At 38.9% G+C, this 17,045-nt stretch overlaps 1 protein-coding gene across 5 annotated transcripts in view; it reads left to right on the top strand.

Moving 5' to 3' along the window:
- fam13b (family with sequence similarity 13 member B) overlaps nt 1-17,045 on the top strand; it is a 55,937-nt gene that overhangs the window by 31,548 nt on the left and 7,344 nt on the right. For 2 of the 5 annotated variants that reach the window (XM_056250313.1, XM_056250314.1), the window contains 12 exons: nt 4,732-4,773; nt 9,220-9,339; nt 9,503-9,626; nt 11,249-11,352; nt 12,356-12,410; nt 12,499-12,601; nt 13,236-13,301; nt 14,757-14,967; nt 15,047-15,185; nt 15,433-15,514; nt 15,854-16,003; nt 16,492-16,712. In XM_056250313.1, the coding sequence (XP_056106288.1) occupies nt 4,732-4,773; nt 9,220-9,339; nt 9,503-9,626; nt 11,249-11,352; nt 12,356-12,410; nt 12,499-12,601; nt 13,236-13,301; nt 14,757-14,967; nt 15,047-15,185; nt 15,433-15,514; nt 15,854-16,003; nt 16,492-16,712 (1,417 nt within the window). The remainder of the gene's footprint in view (nt 1-4,731; nt 4,774-9,219; nt 9,340-9,502; nt 9,627-11,248; nt 11,353-12,355; nt 12,411-12,498; nt 12,602-13,235; nt 13,302-14,756; nt 14,968-15,046; nt 15,186-15,432; nt 15,515-15,853; nt 16,004-16,491; nt 16,713-17,045) is intronic. The other 3 variants (XM_056250315.1, XM_056250316.1, XM_056250317.1) reach the window with 3 other exon arrangements.

Genomic DNA, 17,045 nt, shown 5'->3' with positions numbered 1-17,045 from the left:
TCCTTGCTATAATTGATGTACTCACAATCATTACTTTTGCCAATTCTTTGTGACAGCTTTTATGTGCTTTATTGGCAGCGCCGTCCTTACATGAATCACCGCACCCGCATTTTTAAAAAATATTAATTTATCGGCCATTATAAATGCCGATACCGATAGTTAGGAAAATGCCTAATATCGGCCCGCCGATATATCGGTCGGGCTCTAGTCTACACATTTAAGAGTCTCCCCTCTGTATCAAGTCGTCTCATTTTCCCATGCACTCTTATACTGAGCCATCAAAACAAGTGCAGTGTTGACTCAACGTGAACTCCTGGCCTGCATGGACAGCCAATACATGGAAAGTGCAATAACTCATTTCCACTCCTCTTTTTAAGCGTTGCCCAGGCATCCAGCTACATTTATTGGGTTTCACCCTTCTTTTGACATCCTACCACCTGGGTATGTCAAGCAGCACCCATAACACGCTGGGAAATTTGATACTCCCTGTGACCAATCTATTAAAGTACTTGCCATACAGGACAACGTCTGTATTACTCTGACATTCTGTCTCTCATGTTTAAAGGGGTTTCTCATTCTCAACTCATCAAAATTACATTTGGGAAGACAACTGAGTCATTGCATTGGTTCTTGAAGTTGCTTCTTATTTTGTTTCCTGCTAATTGATACACTTGCTCATCCTTAAAACACTAGGAAGTGTGATATGTACTCCAACTGGCAGAGACCAGCCTCTGATCGGTCTGGGATTGGTAGTTGACAGAGTGTACTGCTTAAAGGGATAGCTCACCCAAAAATGACAATTCTGTCATTCACTCTTTGGTGGTAGTGATGAGGATAATTACTGAATTTACTGACATTTTACAGAGTTTAAGTTGCTCATGAGGAAGTTTTTGTATCAACTTTTTATTGATATGATTAAGGTCACAGCCATAGATATGGTTACAGAGATATGTCACACCACATTAAAGAGTATCAAAACAACATTTATTGTTTGAATTTTGTTATAAAATTGACAGAATTTACTAACTTTATTCTCATATAAAAATAAAAAAAGCTTATTGCGTTTATTGGATGGGAGGCGTGCTACTAATAATGTTTAGCGAAGTTTTGTTCACGCATCAACTTAATACAGCGTAGACTAAAAGATCTCAGATAATCAAAATGAAGATCGACAGTTGACATGTTTACCTGTTGTAGCTTATCCATGTCGCGTGCTCAAAATAGATGGTGACGGCTAAAACGTGCCATCGGAGAACTGTTATGTCACCATTAAGGTAAATTATTATTGTTTCAACTAAAACTGAAAATTCATTTTCTGCCAAATATTTTCAGACGACGAAATTTCAATGCATCGTTATTCAGTGGGAGACTGTTTTCATGCTTTTCTCCATGCCATAACCAAATTTCAATTCCCAAAAGCCCCATAAAAGTGTTCTAATTGACTTTCATGCTATATTTAAAGTCTTCTGAAGCCATATGATGTTTTTCTGTGACAAACAGACCAAAACATAAGTTGTTAGTGAGCAGCACAGAAGAATCAATAGGTTTTGAATGACATGATGTTAACAGAATTTAAATTTTTAGCTGAAATATCTATTTAGGATGGCATCCATGTCTGTATTCATGTGTCTGCGTGTATTTTTGTCCGACAATGAGTCCCCTAACTGTAAACAGCAGTGCAGTAATGGTTGAAGACTGTCTGATGTTTGGACTGTGACAGGGTTATATAAAAGTCTAACAGGTGTTTGAGTATGCAGACTTGACTTTGATTTGGGGGGAGGAAGTGCTCTGTCTCTGTGTGTGTATGGAGAGGCGATTGGCCCAGAGCACTAGCAACGAGACTGCGTCAGACGGTCGTGTATTTAACCGAGGGTCCAGCTCTTCCACTGCAGCACTTTTTAACAGAGTGCCGAATCCTACACAGAGGCAGACAGCACATACAGGACTCCGCAGAATGAGCTCCGGCAGCCTGTGTTTGCTCTTTGACCTGCTCATCCAGACTTTAGCACCACAAAGTGCCCAATCAGGATAACCATACGCCCAACGTTAACAACCAAAACGGCTCATCAACGAGAACCAAACTGAAGAACATGGCTTGTCAAGTCCTTCTCCACAGGTAATGAATCTAGCGATTCAGTGGAAAAAGAGCTGTGAATGTGATAGAAAAAGCTGTCATTCAGGGTGAAACTCTTGAAGTGGATTGATTTGTTTCCGATGGAGTGTTGTTTATTGGTTTCAACCAAGGCTGCGTGTGACAGTCAGATAAGACTGCTCACTGCCTCACAGATCGCATGATGGAAAGCACTAATAACTTATGTAACGCTGCTGATGAGTTAAAATGGTTATATGGTGAAAACGAGAGATGTAGACTCGGGCAGAATTTTAAAATGATGAATCACTGCATGATGCAGCATTTAATTCACACACAATTCCATTCAAGTGTGTGTGTGGGAGGGAGGGAAAGACTGCCGTGAGTGTGTGTGTGTGTGTGTGTGTGTGTCGCTGCTGATAAGATAAAGTGCCGAGTCAGAGGAAGCCGTCTGTATGTAATCCTCTTAAAGCCTCAGCTGATCTTATAGTGACACAGCATATTACTTTTAGATTTGTCCACCACACTTTATTTTTGGCTCCTTTATTATTCACACCTCAGCCCTGGTGATTTTGTTTATTTATTTATTTTCAAAGACAACATGAAATGTGTCGAGTTCCTTTTTGTGTGACGAAGTGCAATAGGATCTCTGTCCGTTCTCACTGGAAACCCATTGGAAAATCCAGATACTATCCGGAAATGAAATGCATGTAAATATGTAAACTGACATTGGTCAAAGATTATGAAAACTTTTTTTTTTAAATGTGCGTTTCACAATAAGACCAGGAATTTGGATTGCTGATACACTAATATATTGGGGACAATGTAGATTTAAGCCATTTCTCTACTGAACTTGTAATGTTTTGATGCCTGCAGATTTTTTTGATGCATTTTTTTTTTTCATTTTATACTATCAATCATATAGGTTATCGACCATTAAATGAACATCTTCTCTCAGTATCAGCCAGACCGTCTACATCATCAATATATATAGTTTTGATTTGTTTCTCAGGCTAAATCATCAACATTAGAGTTCAGGTGAGGTGTTGCAGCAGAGGAAATGAATGGAAAGACATTACAGAAGGTTCTTTATTAGAGTGCTTCATACTGAGTAATGTACAGTCAGTGTGGACGCATTACTGTAACTGATCTCATTTACTGCTTTAGAGCTTTGTGTGGGCAAGATACCGAATCTCACTTAAACAACGCTCGTTTTGTTCTCTCTTGCAATATCGAGCGATGCACTTTTCAGTGCTGACTAAGAAAAAACACACTCGAGGACATTTTTCAAAAAGTGCTTCCTTTAGTCTAGTTGCCCTAGCATCAGTTTCCTTCCTCTGTGACAATTCTTCTTTCAATGGCCATACTATTTTTAAATAGGCAAAGTCATTTTCATGTATCTAAATTAAGATATCTGAGATGAATTATTTTAGCCTTGTAGTTTTGTTTCTGTGAAGCCATATAATTAAAAAAAAAATGCTGTGGATATGTGGGCTTATACAGTTGTACAAAGAATCATAAAAGGTTAATCGAGCACTAATTTTTGACACCAGGGCCCAGTTACAAATACTTGCATATACTTACGCCATTATGTTAAGACTGTGTCTTAAGATCTAGTATGACCCACTAGCAATTAGTCAAGTTAGTCTTACTTTTCAGTATCAAATAAGGCCAATGTACGTTTTTATATAACTGACTTAAAAAAAGTTATGAACAGTCTTAAACAAAAAAAATGGATGCCTAACCTGTAAGCAGTTTATGCAACTGGCCCCAGGATGTATGTGTATATATATATATATATATATATATATAGTGATCACTATTTAAACATGTTTGTCTAAACTTTTATTATGTTTTAGAGGATTTTTTTTACAGTGGAAAGTCTAAGTGGAAAGAGGTTAATTATAAAATCTTTGTCAGCAGTTAGATTTATCAGATTTTTTTCAGATTTCATGACTATGTAAGTTTATTAATTTAACAAAATTAATAAACCTAAAGTAAACACATCTGATTCAGTGCTCATTTCTTTTTGATGCACAGATCCTAGAAATCATTTGATGTTGTACTTGTAACCTTGACTGTCATGGGTTACATAGACTGTAGTTTCTAGAAAAAGGTGCTTTTCCTTTTTCATGGGATGACTAGTTTAACACGAGCCTTCCTAGCAGCCTAAAGAGCTTAAGGGGTCAATACATTGCACCATAGATCGCACAGCTGTCACCAAATGACACGGAGGACTTCAAAAGCTGATCTTGAACTTCACGCTTGTCCTGTTTCTGTTTGTGTGCTGATGTGGCCTTGCCTGTGAGAAGTTAACGTATGGCGGAGCACCTGTTGTACCCATCAGGGCCCTTTTTGTTCCTACCCCAGAACCAGACACGGGTGTTAACAAGCAGTGCTCAACTAGTGTTATATAAGCAAGCGTTCCTAACGTGTCTGAGTTTGTTTACGGGTCTGCAAGTCACCCTGCCCTCAATTTCTCTCAGATGCCCAAGTACGTGACTGAGGAAATGTATGCTAAATTATACTTCTTTTCCCTGATGGCACGGCACATACAGGCGTTACTGTACAAAGAGGCTGAGTAGGTAAGATCATACAATTAATATACTTCTAATATTTGCTTCCTTTTCTTCTCTTTCCAGTTCACATATTTCTTCCATCAACATTCTTCCAGGATCTGCCGAGTAAGTGTCTTCTACTATTTTTTTTTAAACGGTCGCCATGGATGGCAACTATATATATATATATATATATATATATATATATATATATATATATAAATTCTTATCTTGAATCATATGATTTCCTTTGAGTCTTGTTTGTTTGCTATGAAACCTTGACATAAACAGCATACAAAGCCTTTCTTTGACCAATAGGTCCATTTTCATTGTCTATTTGAAGTTAATTTAGCTGACATTAATTTGGTCTGCATGCAATTATCTTCTGGTCTAAATCAGATTTGTTCATTCAAAGGGCCACAGTATGCACTAAACAGACCTTTTAGATGGAGAGAAGGCAAAATAAAGCTGAACAAATGTGATTATGTTCTTAAAAGCAGATAACTAAGGGATGATGTCTTACCGACAAAGAGACCAATTTGCTTTGCGACTTTCTAATTCATAAAAATAGATTTGAAAGTAGAATTTTGCCATTATACTCTGCCAAATTGCTGTCCATTGCTGAGATTCCACTAATTGTATTCATAATGAAATGAAACCCACAATCACATTAAGAACAATTAATAAATTACATTCAATTGCTTCTAGTTTCCTACTGGTGAATGGCTTTTCAACTGAAGCCTTGACTACCAGAAGCAAATTGTGGCAACGGGAAGAATATTATCCCATTTCTAAATGCTCTCGGAGCAGAAAATGCATTGAAGTATCTATAACTGAACAGCTTCAGGCAAAGCTTGTGTATCTGGTCCTGAAATTCTGTGGCATTAGCTAAACAGAGACCTCCACATCACTATGGCAAGCCGTTTTAGCTTAAATTGTACCCAGCCTTACTTGTTGTAATTTCATTTTTACTAGTAAAAATTTAATTAGAGAACTTTACAATTCAATTCGTACTAGTAGCAATTACAATTAGAGAGCTCTCTAATTCAATTCTTACTAGTAACAATTGCGATTAGAGAGCTCTCTAATTCAATTCTTACTAGTAACAATTGCGATTAGAGAGCTCTCTAATTCGATTCTTACTAGTAAGAATGTAATTGCAGAGCTCTTTAATTGAATTAAAGAGCTCTGCAATTGCATTCTTACTAGTAACAATTAAATTAGAGAGCTCTCTAAATCAGTTTTTACTAGTAAGAATTACATTAGGAGAGCTCTTTAATGCAATTATTACTAGTAAAAACTGATTTAGAGAGCTCTCTAATTCAGTTCTTACTAGTAAGAATGCAATTGCAGAGCTCTTTAATTCAATTAGAGAGCTCTTTAATGCAATTCTTACTAGTAGGAATTCAATTAGAGAGCTCTACAATTCAATTCTTACTAGTAGCAATTACAATTAGAGAGCTCTCTAATTCAGTTATTACTAGTAACAATTACAATTGCAGAGCTCTCTAATTCAATTCTTACTAGTAACAATTCCAATTAGAGAGCTCTACAAATGAATTCTTACTAGTCATATGTCTCCATTGACTTCCATTCATTTTTAATTACAGAGCTCTTTAATTGAATTGTTACTAGTAAGAATTACAATTAGAGAGCTCTACAATTGAATTGTTACTAGTAAGAATTACCATTAGAGAGCTCTCTAATTCAATTGTTACTAGTAACAATTACAATTAGAGAGCTCTCTAATTCAATTCTTACTAGTAACAATTTAATTGTAGAGCTCTCTAATTGAATTGTTACTAGTAACAATTACAATTGAAGAGCTCTGTAATTTAATTATAGAGCTCTCTAATTGCATTCTTACTAGTAACAATTCAATTAGAGAGCTCTCTAATGCAATTGTTACTAGTAAGAACTACAATTAGAGAGCTCTCTAATTCAATTCTTACTAGTAACAACTCAATTGCAGAGCTCTTTAATTCAATTAGAGAGCTCTCTATTTCAATTGTTACTAGTAAGAATGCAATTGTAGAGCTCTCTAATTGAATTATTACTAGTAAGAATTCCAATTAGAGAGCTCTCTAATCCAATTATTACTAGTAACAATTATAATTAGAGAGTTCTTTAATTCAGTTGTTACTAGTAAGAATGCAATTGCAGAGCTCTCTAATTCAATTACAGAGCTCTCCAATTATACATATCTTTAATTCGTTTTTTTACTAGTAAAATTTCAATTAGAGAGCTCTGTAATTGCATTCTTACTAGTAAGAATTGAATTAGAGAGCTCTCTAATTGTAATTGTTACTAGTAATAATTGGATTAGAGAGCTTTCTAATTGTAATTCTTACTAGTAATAATTGAATTAGAGAGCTCTGCAATTGCATTCTTACTAGTAAGAATTGAATTAGAGAGCTCTCTAATTGTAATTGTTACTAGTAAGAATTGAATTAGAGAGCTCTCTAATTGTAATTGTTACTAGTAAGAATTGGATTAGAGAGCTCTCTAATTGTAATTCTTACTAGTAATAATTGAATTAGAGAGCTCTCTAATTGTAATTCTTACTAGTAACAATTCAATTATAGAGCTCTCTAATTAAAAATGAATGGAAGTCAATGGAGACATATGACTAGTAAAAATTCATTTGTAGAGCTCTCTAATTGCAATTGTTACTAGTAAGAATTGAATTAGAGAGCTCTGTAATTGTAATTCTTACTAGTAATAATTGAATTAGAGAGCTCTCTAATAATAATTGTTACTAGTAAGAATTGAATTAGAGAGCTCTCTAATTGTAATTCTTACTAGTAAGAATTGAATTAGAGAGCTTTCTAATTGTAATTGTTACTAGTAATTAGGGGTGTAACGATACACAAACCTGACGGTTCGGTTCGTCCCACGGTTTTGAGGTCTCGGTTCGGTTCGGTTCGGTTCTTTTATTTTTTATTAAACAGTGCTTTAATGAACAAATTGTGTCCTTGTCTTTAAATTAATTCAATTACAAGTAAACGTTTCTCAAGGATAACAAAATTATCTGCTAATGCTGTAAACTACAGCCCTTACTTGCACATTACTATAACATTAAAGCTTAACAACAGAGCCTACTTTTAGCCTAAATTATATAATAATAATCAACACTCAAATAACAAATTGTATGAAAACATGTAAACTACACATAAGGCAATTTTTGCATTAACATGTTTTTACTCTAATTTGTTATTGTCATATAATAATTTACACAGTTGCTGTTATTTTCATGACAACTATTTTAAACATACATTAAATAATCAAGATATCATAAACAGGTTAAGTAAAATATAATATATAGGCTAATATATACCATTTATTTAGTGAAAGAGTTAGCAAACCAGCAAGCTGTGGACACTGAATGACTTGCCTGAGGTAAATATAAAGCTATGTGGAAAACTAAGCGTTTTATTGACGTATTTCCGCTGTTGAAACACTGATTGAGTGTTTACACGAGTTATGATGCCTTTCAGTAAGTATACTGTATCTTTCAACATACCTTCGGGGGTTCATTCTTGTTTATTCTGTAACTGAGGAAGAGATGATCGCGCTCCGCGCTGCCGCATGCATACAGTGATATCTGTCACGCCACATCTAAGAGCGCCAAAACGGCATTTATTGTTTACATTTCGTGATCAAATAGACATAATTTGAAAGATTACACCTTGCTTATTATCAAAAGTAACAAAACACTGAGCTTATTGCGATTATATGTGGTTAATGGTGGTTAGGCAACAGCCCTATTCGTTGTGTACACATAACACATGAGGTGCAATGAGCCGGGGCTGGGCGGGGCAGCAGGGGGCGGGGCGTGTTCGGTTCGCCATGAGAGTATCGCGATACGTATCGTGGGTGGTGTATCGCGGTTTTTCGGTTCGGTTCAAATATCGTTACACCCCTACTAGTAATAATTGAATTAGAGAGCTCTCTAATTGTAATTGTTACTAGTAATAATCGAATTAGAGAGCTCTCTAATTGTAATTGTTACTAGTAAGAATTGAATTGTAGAGCTCTCTAATTGAATTATTACTAGTAAAAATGTAATTACGACGAGTAAGGCTGGGTACAATTAAAGCTAAAACGGCTTGCCATACATCACTTCAACAACGCCATCTTCTAATGATTTGCTGTTGGAAATATGGAGCATGCAGAGGCGGCGTGACCCAACGTGCCTTTTGGCCCAGATGGGCACGTGGAGGTTAGTTAGGAAGGCATGCTTGGGGGTCTAACGTTCCACACAAAACATGTGAATTCAACATAGGTCCTGTGTCCCTTACTGGGGAACTGGCTGTGTCGACATTAGAGACTTGGCTGTTATAATACTGAAAGTCTTAGTAAGCTCAAAACATGTCTATTTTCAGACACAAGAATCTGTGGTGCTCAGGATAGAGGGCTATTTGTTAGAAAGATGAGCTTGCAGCGAAAACTTCTTGGATGACCTTGTTTAATAGGTCAAACAATGATTAATAGGGGTACTGCATGTTTCGGCCTCAATGGGAAACCATTTTGAATACTTGTGTCAGACGTCTTGAATGTGTTTATTTGCAGTATAATCCAGAGGACCATCCGTGCTGCAGTTGAACAGCACTTGTTGGACCTACAGACTTCTATTGACAAGGAGCTTGGCAGCTATGAGAGTCAGGTGTTGGACTCCCAACCCATTCAAGGGTGAGTTTGACAATAAACACAGTACATATGGACACTGACCCTGGCATTTATTTGTTTGTAGCTGAACTTAGCAGGTGTTTGGAGAGAAGTTTGAATATGGATGTTTGTTTTGAAAGTTTTTTTTTGATGTGTTGATGTGAATCTATATCTTTTTCCTCCACAGAAACAGCCCTACTCAGAAGACACCAGGGCCTGAGAACCATGAAGATGTGCAGTCGGAATCTGAGGCAGAAATTGAGACAATCCCAGAGGCTACAGAGGAGAGCCTGCCATCAGAGAATAGCGAGGTAAGCAATTAGAGGGTTAAACTTTTTAGGTTTTAGATTTTTATTTGTTTATTTATTTTATACAACATAACTAAGAAAGCCAATTTAGAACAACCAGTAGTTCTCAATCAAGGGGGTCTTGGCAAACGTACAAAAGGGAGCTTTAGATGACTTAAAATGTCTTAAAATAAGACAAAACAAGCATTTAAATAAGCTAAACCAACAGAAAATCAAAAAAAAAAAATTCACCCCCTCAAAAACTTTTAGTTTGCTTTGAAAAATCAGAATTGGAAAACCTGAATATATGAGAGAGCCCTATTTTAAATGTGTGTTTTGTAGATGTCAGGTTAGGTAATAAAATCTTAATAAGCCATGGGCATTTTTATAACTAATATACATTTTTACTAGTTATGTTACACTGAAATATATTATTGGATAAAAACTGTTAGTATTTTTTTTTTCTCCAATCGTTATGCTTAGTCCTTATCCATTAAATCACAAACGACTGGAAGTCATGTAAATTCAATAAATAATGAAAACAAACAGGATGCTCTTTCTGCAGTCTCGACCTCCGTGAACTTCTTTCTGGAGCATGTGATAAAATTGAACCAAAACACACAGAATACTTGTAGCACAGACACAAGAAATAATTCTATAAAAACGGACCCCACTTTGAGAACCGCTGCCCTACAGAACATTCAGCTCTAACACCCTTCTGTAATTTTTTTATTGTATTTTCATTTTATTTACAAGTATATTTCACTTATTTTTTTAATTTACAGAAGCTAAGCCCATAGATTGAAATTGTTTTTCAGAACAAAACTTGGGGTTTGGAGGTCTTTGAATTTTGTTGTGGATAATGGGGTCCTTGGATTCAAAAAGGTTGAGAACCACTGTCTTAGACCATTTCTGGCCTTGAATATGAGTAGTCTTTCTGCTATCAGCAAGGTTCGTAATACACGGCAGAGCTGCTTCTCTTTAGGAGAGTGAGAAACAAGGGCCTTCCTGTCAGATAAGCAGACCATCAACTGTTCTCAGCAGGCACCAGCAATCGTCCCCCATTTAACACTTTGCCAGTGCGAATGAAACATTTCAGATAAAGCACTTTCCTCAAGTAGCTAATTAAGTAACAAGATGAGGATGGTTCAGAAGACGCGCAACCATAGCTGACGCTAAAGGTTTGTGTCTCTTGACACTCTTTAGCTGCTCAACCAAGAGGTGTAATAAAATGACGAATCTGTCTGGGATCCTGGCTCACTGACGACTCTCATTAACAGTCTCTTGGGGAGGCTTCTCTTCCCTCCACTCGTGCCTAAAGTTCTTGGCCTGGCCACAGGTTAGGAACATATGAACTGGGTTACCTTCTTTTAATAGACAACCCTGAGAAATGACAGCGCCACCTGCTCAACCCAAACACACCCTCCCACAGAGAGCCACCCCATTCCTCAGTCTTATCAGCTGCCGACCTTGAGATGCAATCATCAATAAACACGCACAAGGCCTAGATATGTTTGAGTGTTCAGATGGCTTCGAGAACATTTGGCATTGTGCGATATCTCCAGCATAATGCCAAGACGTATTATCTTTTTCACTTCTAAACTTGTTGGTACAGTCAGTGGTAATTACCCTCCCTTTCCCCGCAGGAATCTCCAGGTTCTCAGCTCAGCAGCCCTGTCATGGAAGAAAGTTCTGGGATGGACCTTGACACAAAGACTCTCATAGATGCTGAGAATCTCACCATAGAAAGGTTAGATTGGTGGTGTTAAGTTGCGTTCACAATTACTGTTGTTCAGCTCATTTTTAAGGTAATTTTTAATTCAGGAGTTTAGCGTGAGGGCAAAAGATTTCCCCATGAAGATTTTGCTGCAATTTTACTAATGTGGCCACACCTTGAGACCTGAAGCATACTTTACAAGTACATGACCGCAAATGCTCTAGCTATGTTCAATATCGTGTTGTTGCCTTCAAAAATTTGCCAAATTTGCTGTCATGGTGAAATAACAGTTTAATAGCACACATTACTCAATCTGACATGTTTTAGCTAGCTGCCTGAATAATATTTTTAGTGGCATGGGCATTTGAATGGCACAGATATTTTGCCTCCTTGAACTCAGGCACGCAAGAATGTACATTGAGTACGAACAATGAGGCCGCACATGTGAAAGCGCTGGCCAGGCATTGCGTTTGTGTACTCACATGGAGTGTATTTCTGGACTTCAGCTGCCATGCAGAAAAAAAAATTCTAATGAAAAAAAAAAAAAAAGTTTCTGCAAGCTAAAATGGTTTTCTTGGAGCAAGCTTCCACGAATAACGTTTTACAAGAAAACAATCAAAATTGTTCTGTTCTTTTAATGGAAAACAATAATAGAAATGTCTAGCTATAAATAGCTTGTAAATTTCAAATTGTGTTCTTGTAAAACTTTTGTAAGCCTGTTACATCTTACATCTGATAAGCTAGTGTCCTAGTTTCCTTAGTCTGCATAATTAGCCTGTATAATATGTGTGGGTGTGACTAGTAAAGTTTGGATACACTTTAAGCTAGCACAGTTTGTCATTCAGCCTGAATTCTCTTTGCTTGTTTTACGGTCTTATTAATAGACTAAATATGACTACTTCTTTTTTTTCTAGCAAGACATTTTAAGAGCTTGCATAGTATAGTTCTATAATTGACATGCGTGAAGGGAACAGATCACACAGTTGTCATCACCTCACTCAGGAGTTCATAGTCATTTGTTTTCATCTTCACACAGACGGGAGAACTACCCGAACTATGAGCAGATGGACCAGGCTGATGTTATCACCTGTGTGAGTATATTTGTACCACTAGGCTTCTGTCTGTTTTTCTACGCTGTGAGACTGAAGCATCTAACTAAACCTATCCAATGACACACAGGAGCCTGGCGACTGTGACCTGAATGCTAATACTGAATCCACAGAGCCAGTCAGCGGCCCTCAGTCTTTGACCAGAAGCGTTTTCTCGGACAGCGAACAAGAAGGTAACTTTCTATTATGTCTCTATAAAAGATTACAAGTCGCACTGCATATTAACTGCTAATGTTTCCTGTGGGAACAAATGCTGCAAAATAGCCTTGTGCAAAAAACGGTCCTTATTCAAATTGAATTAATTAATAAACAGGAAAACAATTAACTTTTATGCATCCGTTTATCCGACCAGTGGAAAATGGGGAGGGTTAAGGAAACCTGTTTAAAATCAGTCATTATTTTTTACGTTTGTACAAATTGTGGCTTACAAACTTCACATTTAAGCTCATATATAAGACTGATAGGATGTGCTAGTGAATGTATGCAGTGGCTGAATGTTGACAGTGCCCTTGACTCTGAAATTTTAGAGAATTTAATAGATCACAGAGCTATAAATAGGGAATGTAAACCATTATTATTCATAAATCACCAACATGCACTGTTCTGTTTTCTCATGTATGTGTAGATGTACGTGAATCATGAATATGGCTTATGTGGAGTGAATGAATGCTAGTTATGACTCATTTATATTTCAGCCATAGATCCACAGCATTACGTGTGAGTGTGTGTATGTATGTCTCTGTGTGTGAGGCTCATAGCTCACCGCACTCTTCTGTGCTATCTCTCTTTCCGCCCATGCCTGGTCAGCATCATGCCCCATCAATTTCCCACCCATTGACTTCACATGTATGCACCTGCAGAGAGAAGGGAGCGGTAAGTAGCATCTCCACAGCTCGCCCATCCCCCGCTGCTCCTCTCAGTCACACTCCTTTCACACTTGTTTCGAACCAGAGTTTGACTCCACCCCCTCCCCTTTACCCCACAGCTCTCTTCTCACACTGCATTATTTTGACCTCAAACCACACTTTCAACATCAACCACCGAGTTCCACTGTTAATACCTATCAGGCGCTAAAATGAAGTGTTTTTGGCTTCCCAATTTTATTACCAAAACTTGTGCACCCAGAACACTTGTGGATGCAGTTGTTGCTCTCCAAAAGCGATTTCTTTCAAGACAAGTAGCATTTAGCAGGCCCGATTGTATATGTTGACCTTTTATTGTATTATTGTACAAAAGTAATTTACTTCAGCAAAATTAGGCCGTATTGACTTCACACCAAGGATGATAACTATAGAGTTGTAGTAATTGTTCTAATTCTGAGAATAGGGAAGTCCACACTACAACCATAATGATTAAGACATAGATGAATGATATAATTGGAATCACTTTCAGAACAAATTTTTTCCCCCTGCTGATAAACGATAAAAACATTGACAGCCAATCAGAATCTATCCTACTTTAAAGAGCTTGAGCATTCAAAGCAGCAGATGACATAACTCTTATAATAAACAGAACATTGTCATTTGTTGGTTTGGATGTTATCAATATCTTTATAGTTATCGTTCTTGGTGTGAACAGGCCTTAACTGTCCAATAACTTGAATTCACTGTACCCCAGATCCCCATTTTCTAACATACTCTAGCTTTCACACCTACCAAGTTCAAAAAGACCAAGACCCTGGCCTAAAAGTTCAGTGGTGTAAAAACGCCTTCAGTTTAAGTTTTACCCCCCCCCCCCCCCCCCCCCCCCCAACACACACACACACACACACACACACACCCGCCGACTCTGACTAACCATTCGGCTCATCACACAGTTGGACCTGCTGACTCCCACTATTTACCATCTGCCATCAGCAAATGCATCGGCTTTCTCCTAATCAACCACCATGTCAGACATCTATGCAGTGTAAATTTGATCAGCTTTCAAGTTTCCATAGCAGGCCCAGGTCCAGTACATTCAATGTGGGCAATGTGACTTCTGCTCTGAGCATGTTTCCTTGCATTAAGCACGATAAACAATGACTGTTGCAGCAATTAAGCTCTTTAAATATTTTGGCTCCAAAATGTGTGTGTGTGAATGTTTGCCAGAGTGGATGACAATAAACTGTGCACTATTACCCAGAATAGTCACCTGCCAAATAACAGTGTTGTCCTGCTCGCTCACTATGTATCAGAGCAGCTCACCCATTTAGACCTCAGGTTAATATCACAAAGCAACCTATGGCTGTTTGTGAAATTCTAAGTCTATTTTGAAATGTATTTAATGGAAAAACAAACATTGTGATGATGTTGGTTGCATGACAGCGTATGTGTCTGTCTTTGGCAGACCCTGTGCCAGTGTTCATGCCATGGCAAGAGGAAGCCGAATCAGGGGAGGCCCAACTGTCCCCGCTGGCGGGCCGCATGATGCCCCTGCCTCTAGAAGAGGATGCTCAGCCACTACTGGCCCGGCGGTTCTTGGACTTTGGCCACAGTCAGCGGTTCTTTCAGCAGGACCACGATGCCACCTCCTCCACCAAAACTCTGTCCTGTGGGAGGTGAGCAGAGTAACCACAATCACTTATGAATACTCGGATACACTGTCAATCAAACTCATGCTTATGTCATGTCTCACAGGCCTCGCCGTGCCTCTCTGACTTCCAAAGACAGTCTGAAAGGAGACACTGTCTCCCATCAGCTCACCAAGAAACTCCAGAACCTCAAGAAGAAAATTAAGCACTTTGAGGAACAGTTCGAAAAAGAGAGAAACTACAAGGTTAGAAAGACCTAGTCATACACAAGCAACACCCTAAATAACCTCCCAGAACACCCTAGCAACCATATAGCAACACTCCAACAATTGTTTATAACACCTTAGCGACCATATAGCAAAACCCTTAACTTGCTCCCACAATGCTTGCTCTTGACAAGGACCACACAAATGGCAAAAGCACATGCATTGTCATGCATGAATAATTTCAGAGATTATCGATTAAATTGATAATGCTGTTTGTCATTTGCAGCCCTCTCACGCTGATAAGGCAGCTGATCCAAAGGTGCTGAAGTGGATGACTGATCTTACCAAAATCCGCAAGCAGCTCAAAGGTAAGAGTGGCTGTGTGAGCAGGGGAGCGATTTGGCTGTGGAGTGTGTGATTGTCAGTGGCATACCGTTATTGGGCAGTCTTGGTCCGGGCCTGCTCCCCTGTCCCCTGTAGGGCAGAGTGGAGAAGTGTGGAGTTGCACTGCATGTCTGTAGAGGCTCTGGGGCTCTCTCTCATGGGACCACCCTCATACTCTACCAGAGACCCCTCCGCTCACTGTGTTTGGCCCCCCACACTTCCCATCATCCATTTCCATTTGATGCCCCCCATCAGAGGTGCACTGTCGTATAAAGTCTCTCTTTCTCTTTAACTAAATCCACTCGGATGGCCCGCATCGGCAGGACGACAGCACCTCTTCCCAAAAGGTTCCCTGAGGCACCAGGCCGTGCTTCAGTCATACAGATGCCACTCGTCCTCTTCCTCCGTCCCGAACACACCCCATTTTACACTGTCACGCCCCCTCAATGCCTCTAGACAGGCGCCCCACTTCTGTAAGTACATAAAAGCAGCAGTAAGTAGACTTCAACACTTGAGTTTGACACTCTCTGCTCTCCTCTCTCTCTGACTGTCTCTCTGACCGCGGTCTCGCAGATGCATTCCCCGTACGGGACGCTCTCAGCCACGTGTCTCAGCTTCTTTAATCATCTAAAGTGTATGTTTATGAGGGTTATCATTTGATAGGTGCTGAGGTTCAAGGGCTCACAGGATGTTCTCAGTCACCGAGCTCCCTGTGCTTCCTCTGCTCCTTTTGAGTACACTGAAAATGAAAAATGGCCGTCTGATATTGTACTTGGTGAGGTCTTCAGTGCACTACTAGTGGACTTTTTCTCAGATCTTGGGATGCTGAGTAGGGTTGATCAATGACCTTGTTTTTCTTTCAGTTAGGGTGGCCAACTCCTCCCTAAATGTCCGCAGCGACCAGCAAACCTTCTGGTCTCCTAAAGCTGTCTTTCTCTCTGTGTCTCCTTCTGTTACCCAGATGCCAAACACAAGGCTGAGAGTGAGCTGACTCCACAGACGCGTCCACGCAGTAACACTCTGCCCAAGAGCTTTGGATCCACACTGGATCAGTCGGCTCACGAGGGCCCTGTGGAGAGTGAGGCACGGGAACACCGGCCCACCCGAGAAGAGTCACTGGAGCTCATTCAACGCTGCATCCAAACCAAAAGAGACGAGGACGGCTGGCCGGAGGACGTCAGAGTGAGTTCCAGCTTCTTCAACGTTAATTAGTAGCTATGATTTATTGAGAACTCATCAAATCAAAAGTTCTCAAGAAGGTATATTTGTAACATTTAATGGCTTGAATACGCTACATGACTTTTGCACAAAATATTACCCCTGATTTAAGGCCCTTTCACACTGATTGATACCCTTCAGCTAATTCACGGCTGCACAATAGGTGGCGCTGACAGAGAATTCATTTTTCCTCATGTATGCATCTCGTAGGTATTCCCATTTGGCTTTAACCTCGTCCGCTGCACAACATACAACAGTAAATTAAAGATAAACGTTGGTACTACACAGAAATCATCA

Source organism: Rhinichthys klamathensis, unplaced genomic scaffold, assembly GCF_029890125.1.
Source record: "Rhinichthys klamathensis goyatoka isolate OS25496 unplaced genomic scaffold, OSU_Roscu_1.1 h1tg000068l_1, whole genome shotgun sequence".
Taxonomy (NCBI): Eukaryota; Metazoa; Chordata; class Actinopteri; order Cypriniformes; family Leuciscidae; genus Rhinichthys; species Rhinichthys klamathensis.
Note: the sequence above shows the minus strand (reverse complement) of the source record. Positions and strands in the feature narration are given on the sequence as shown.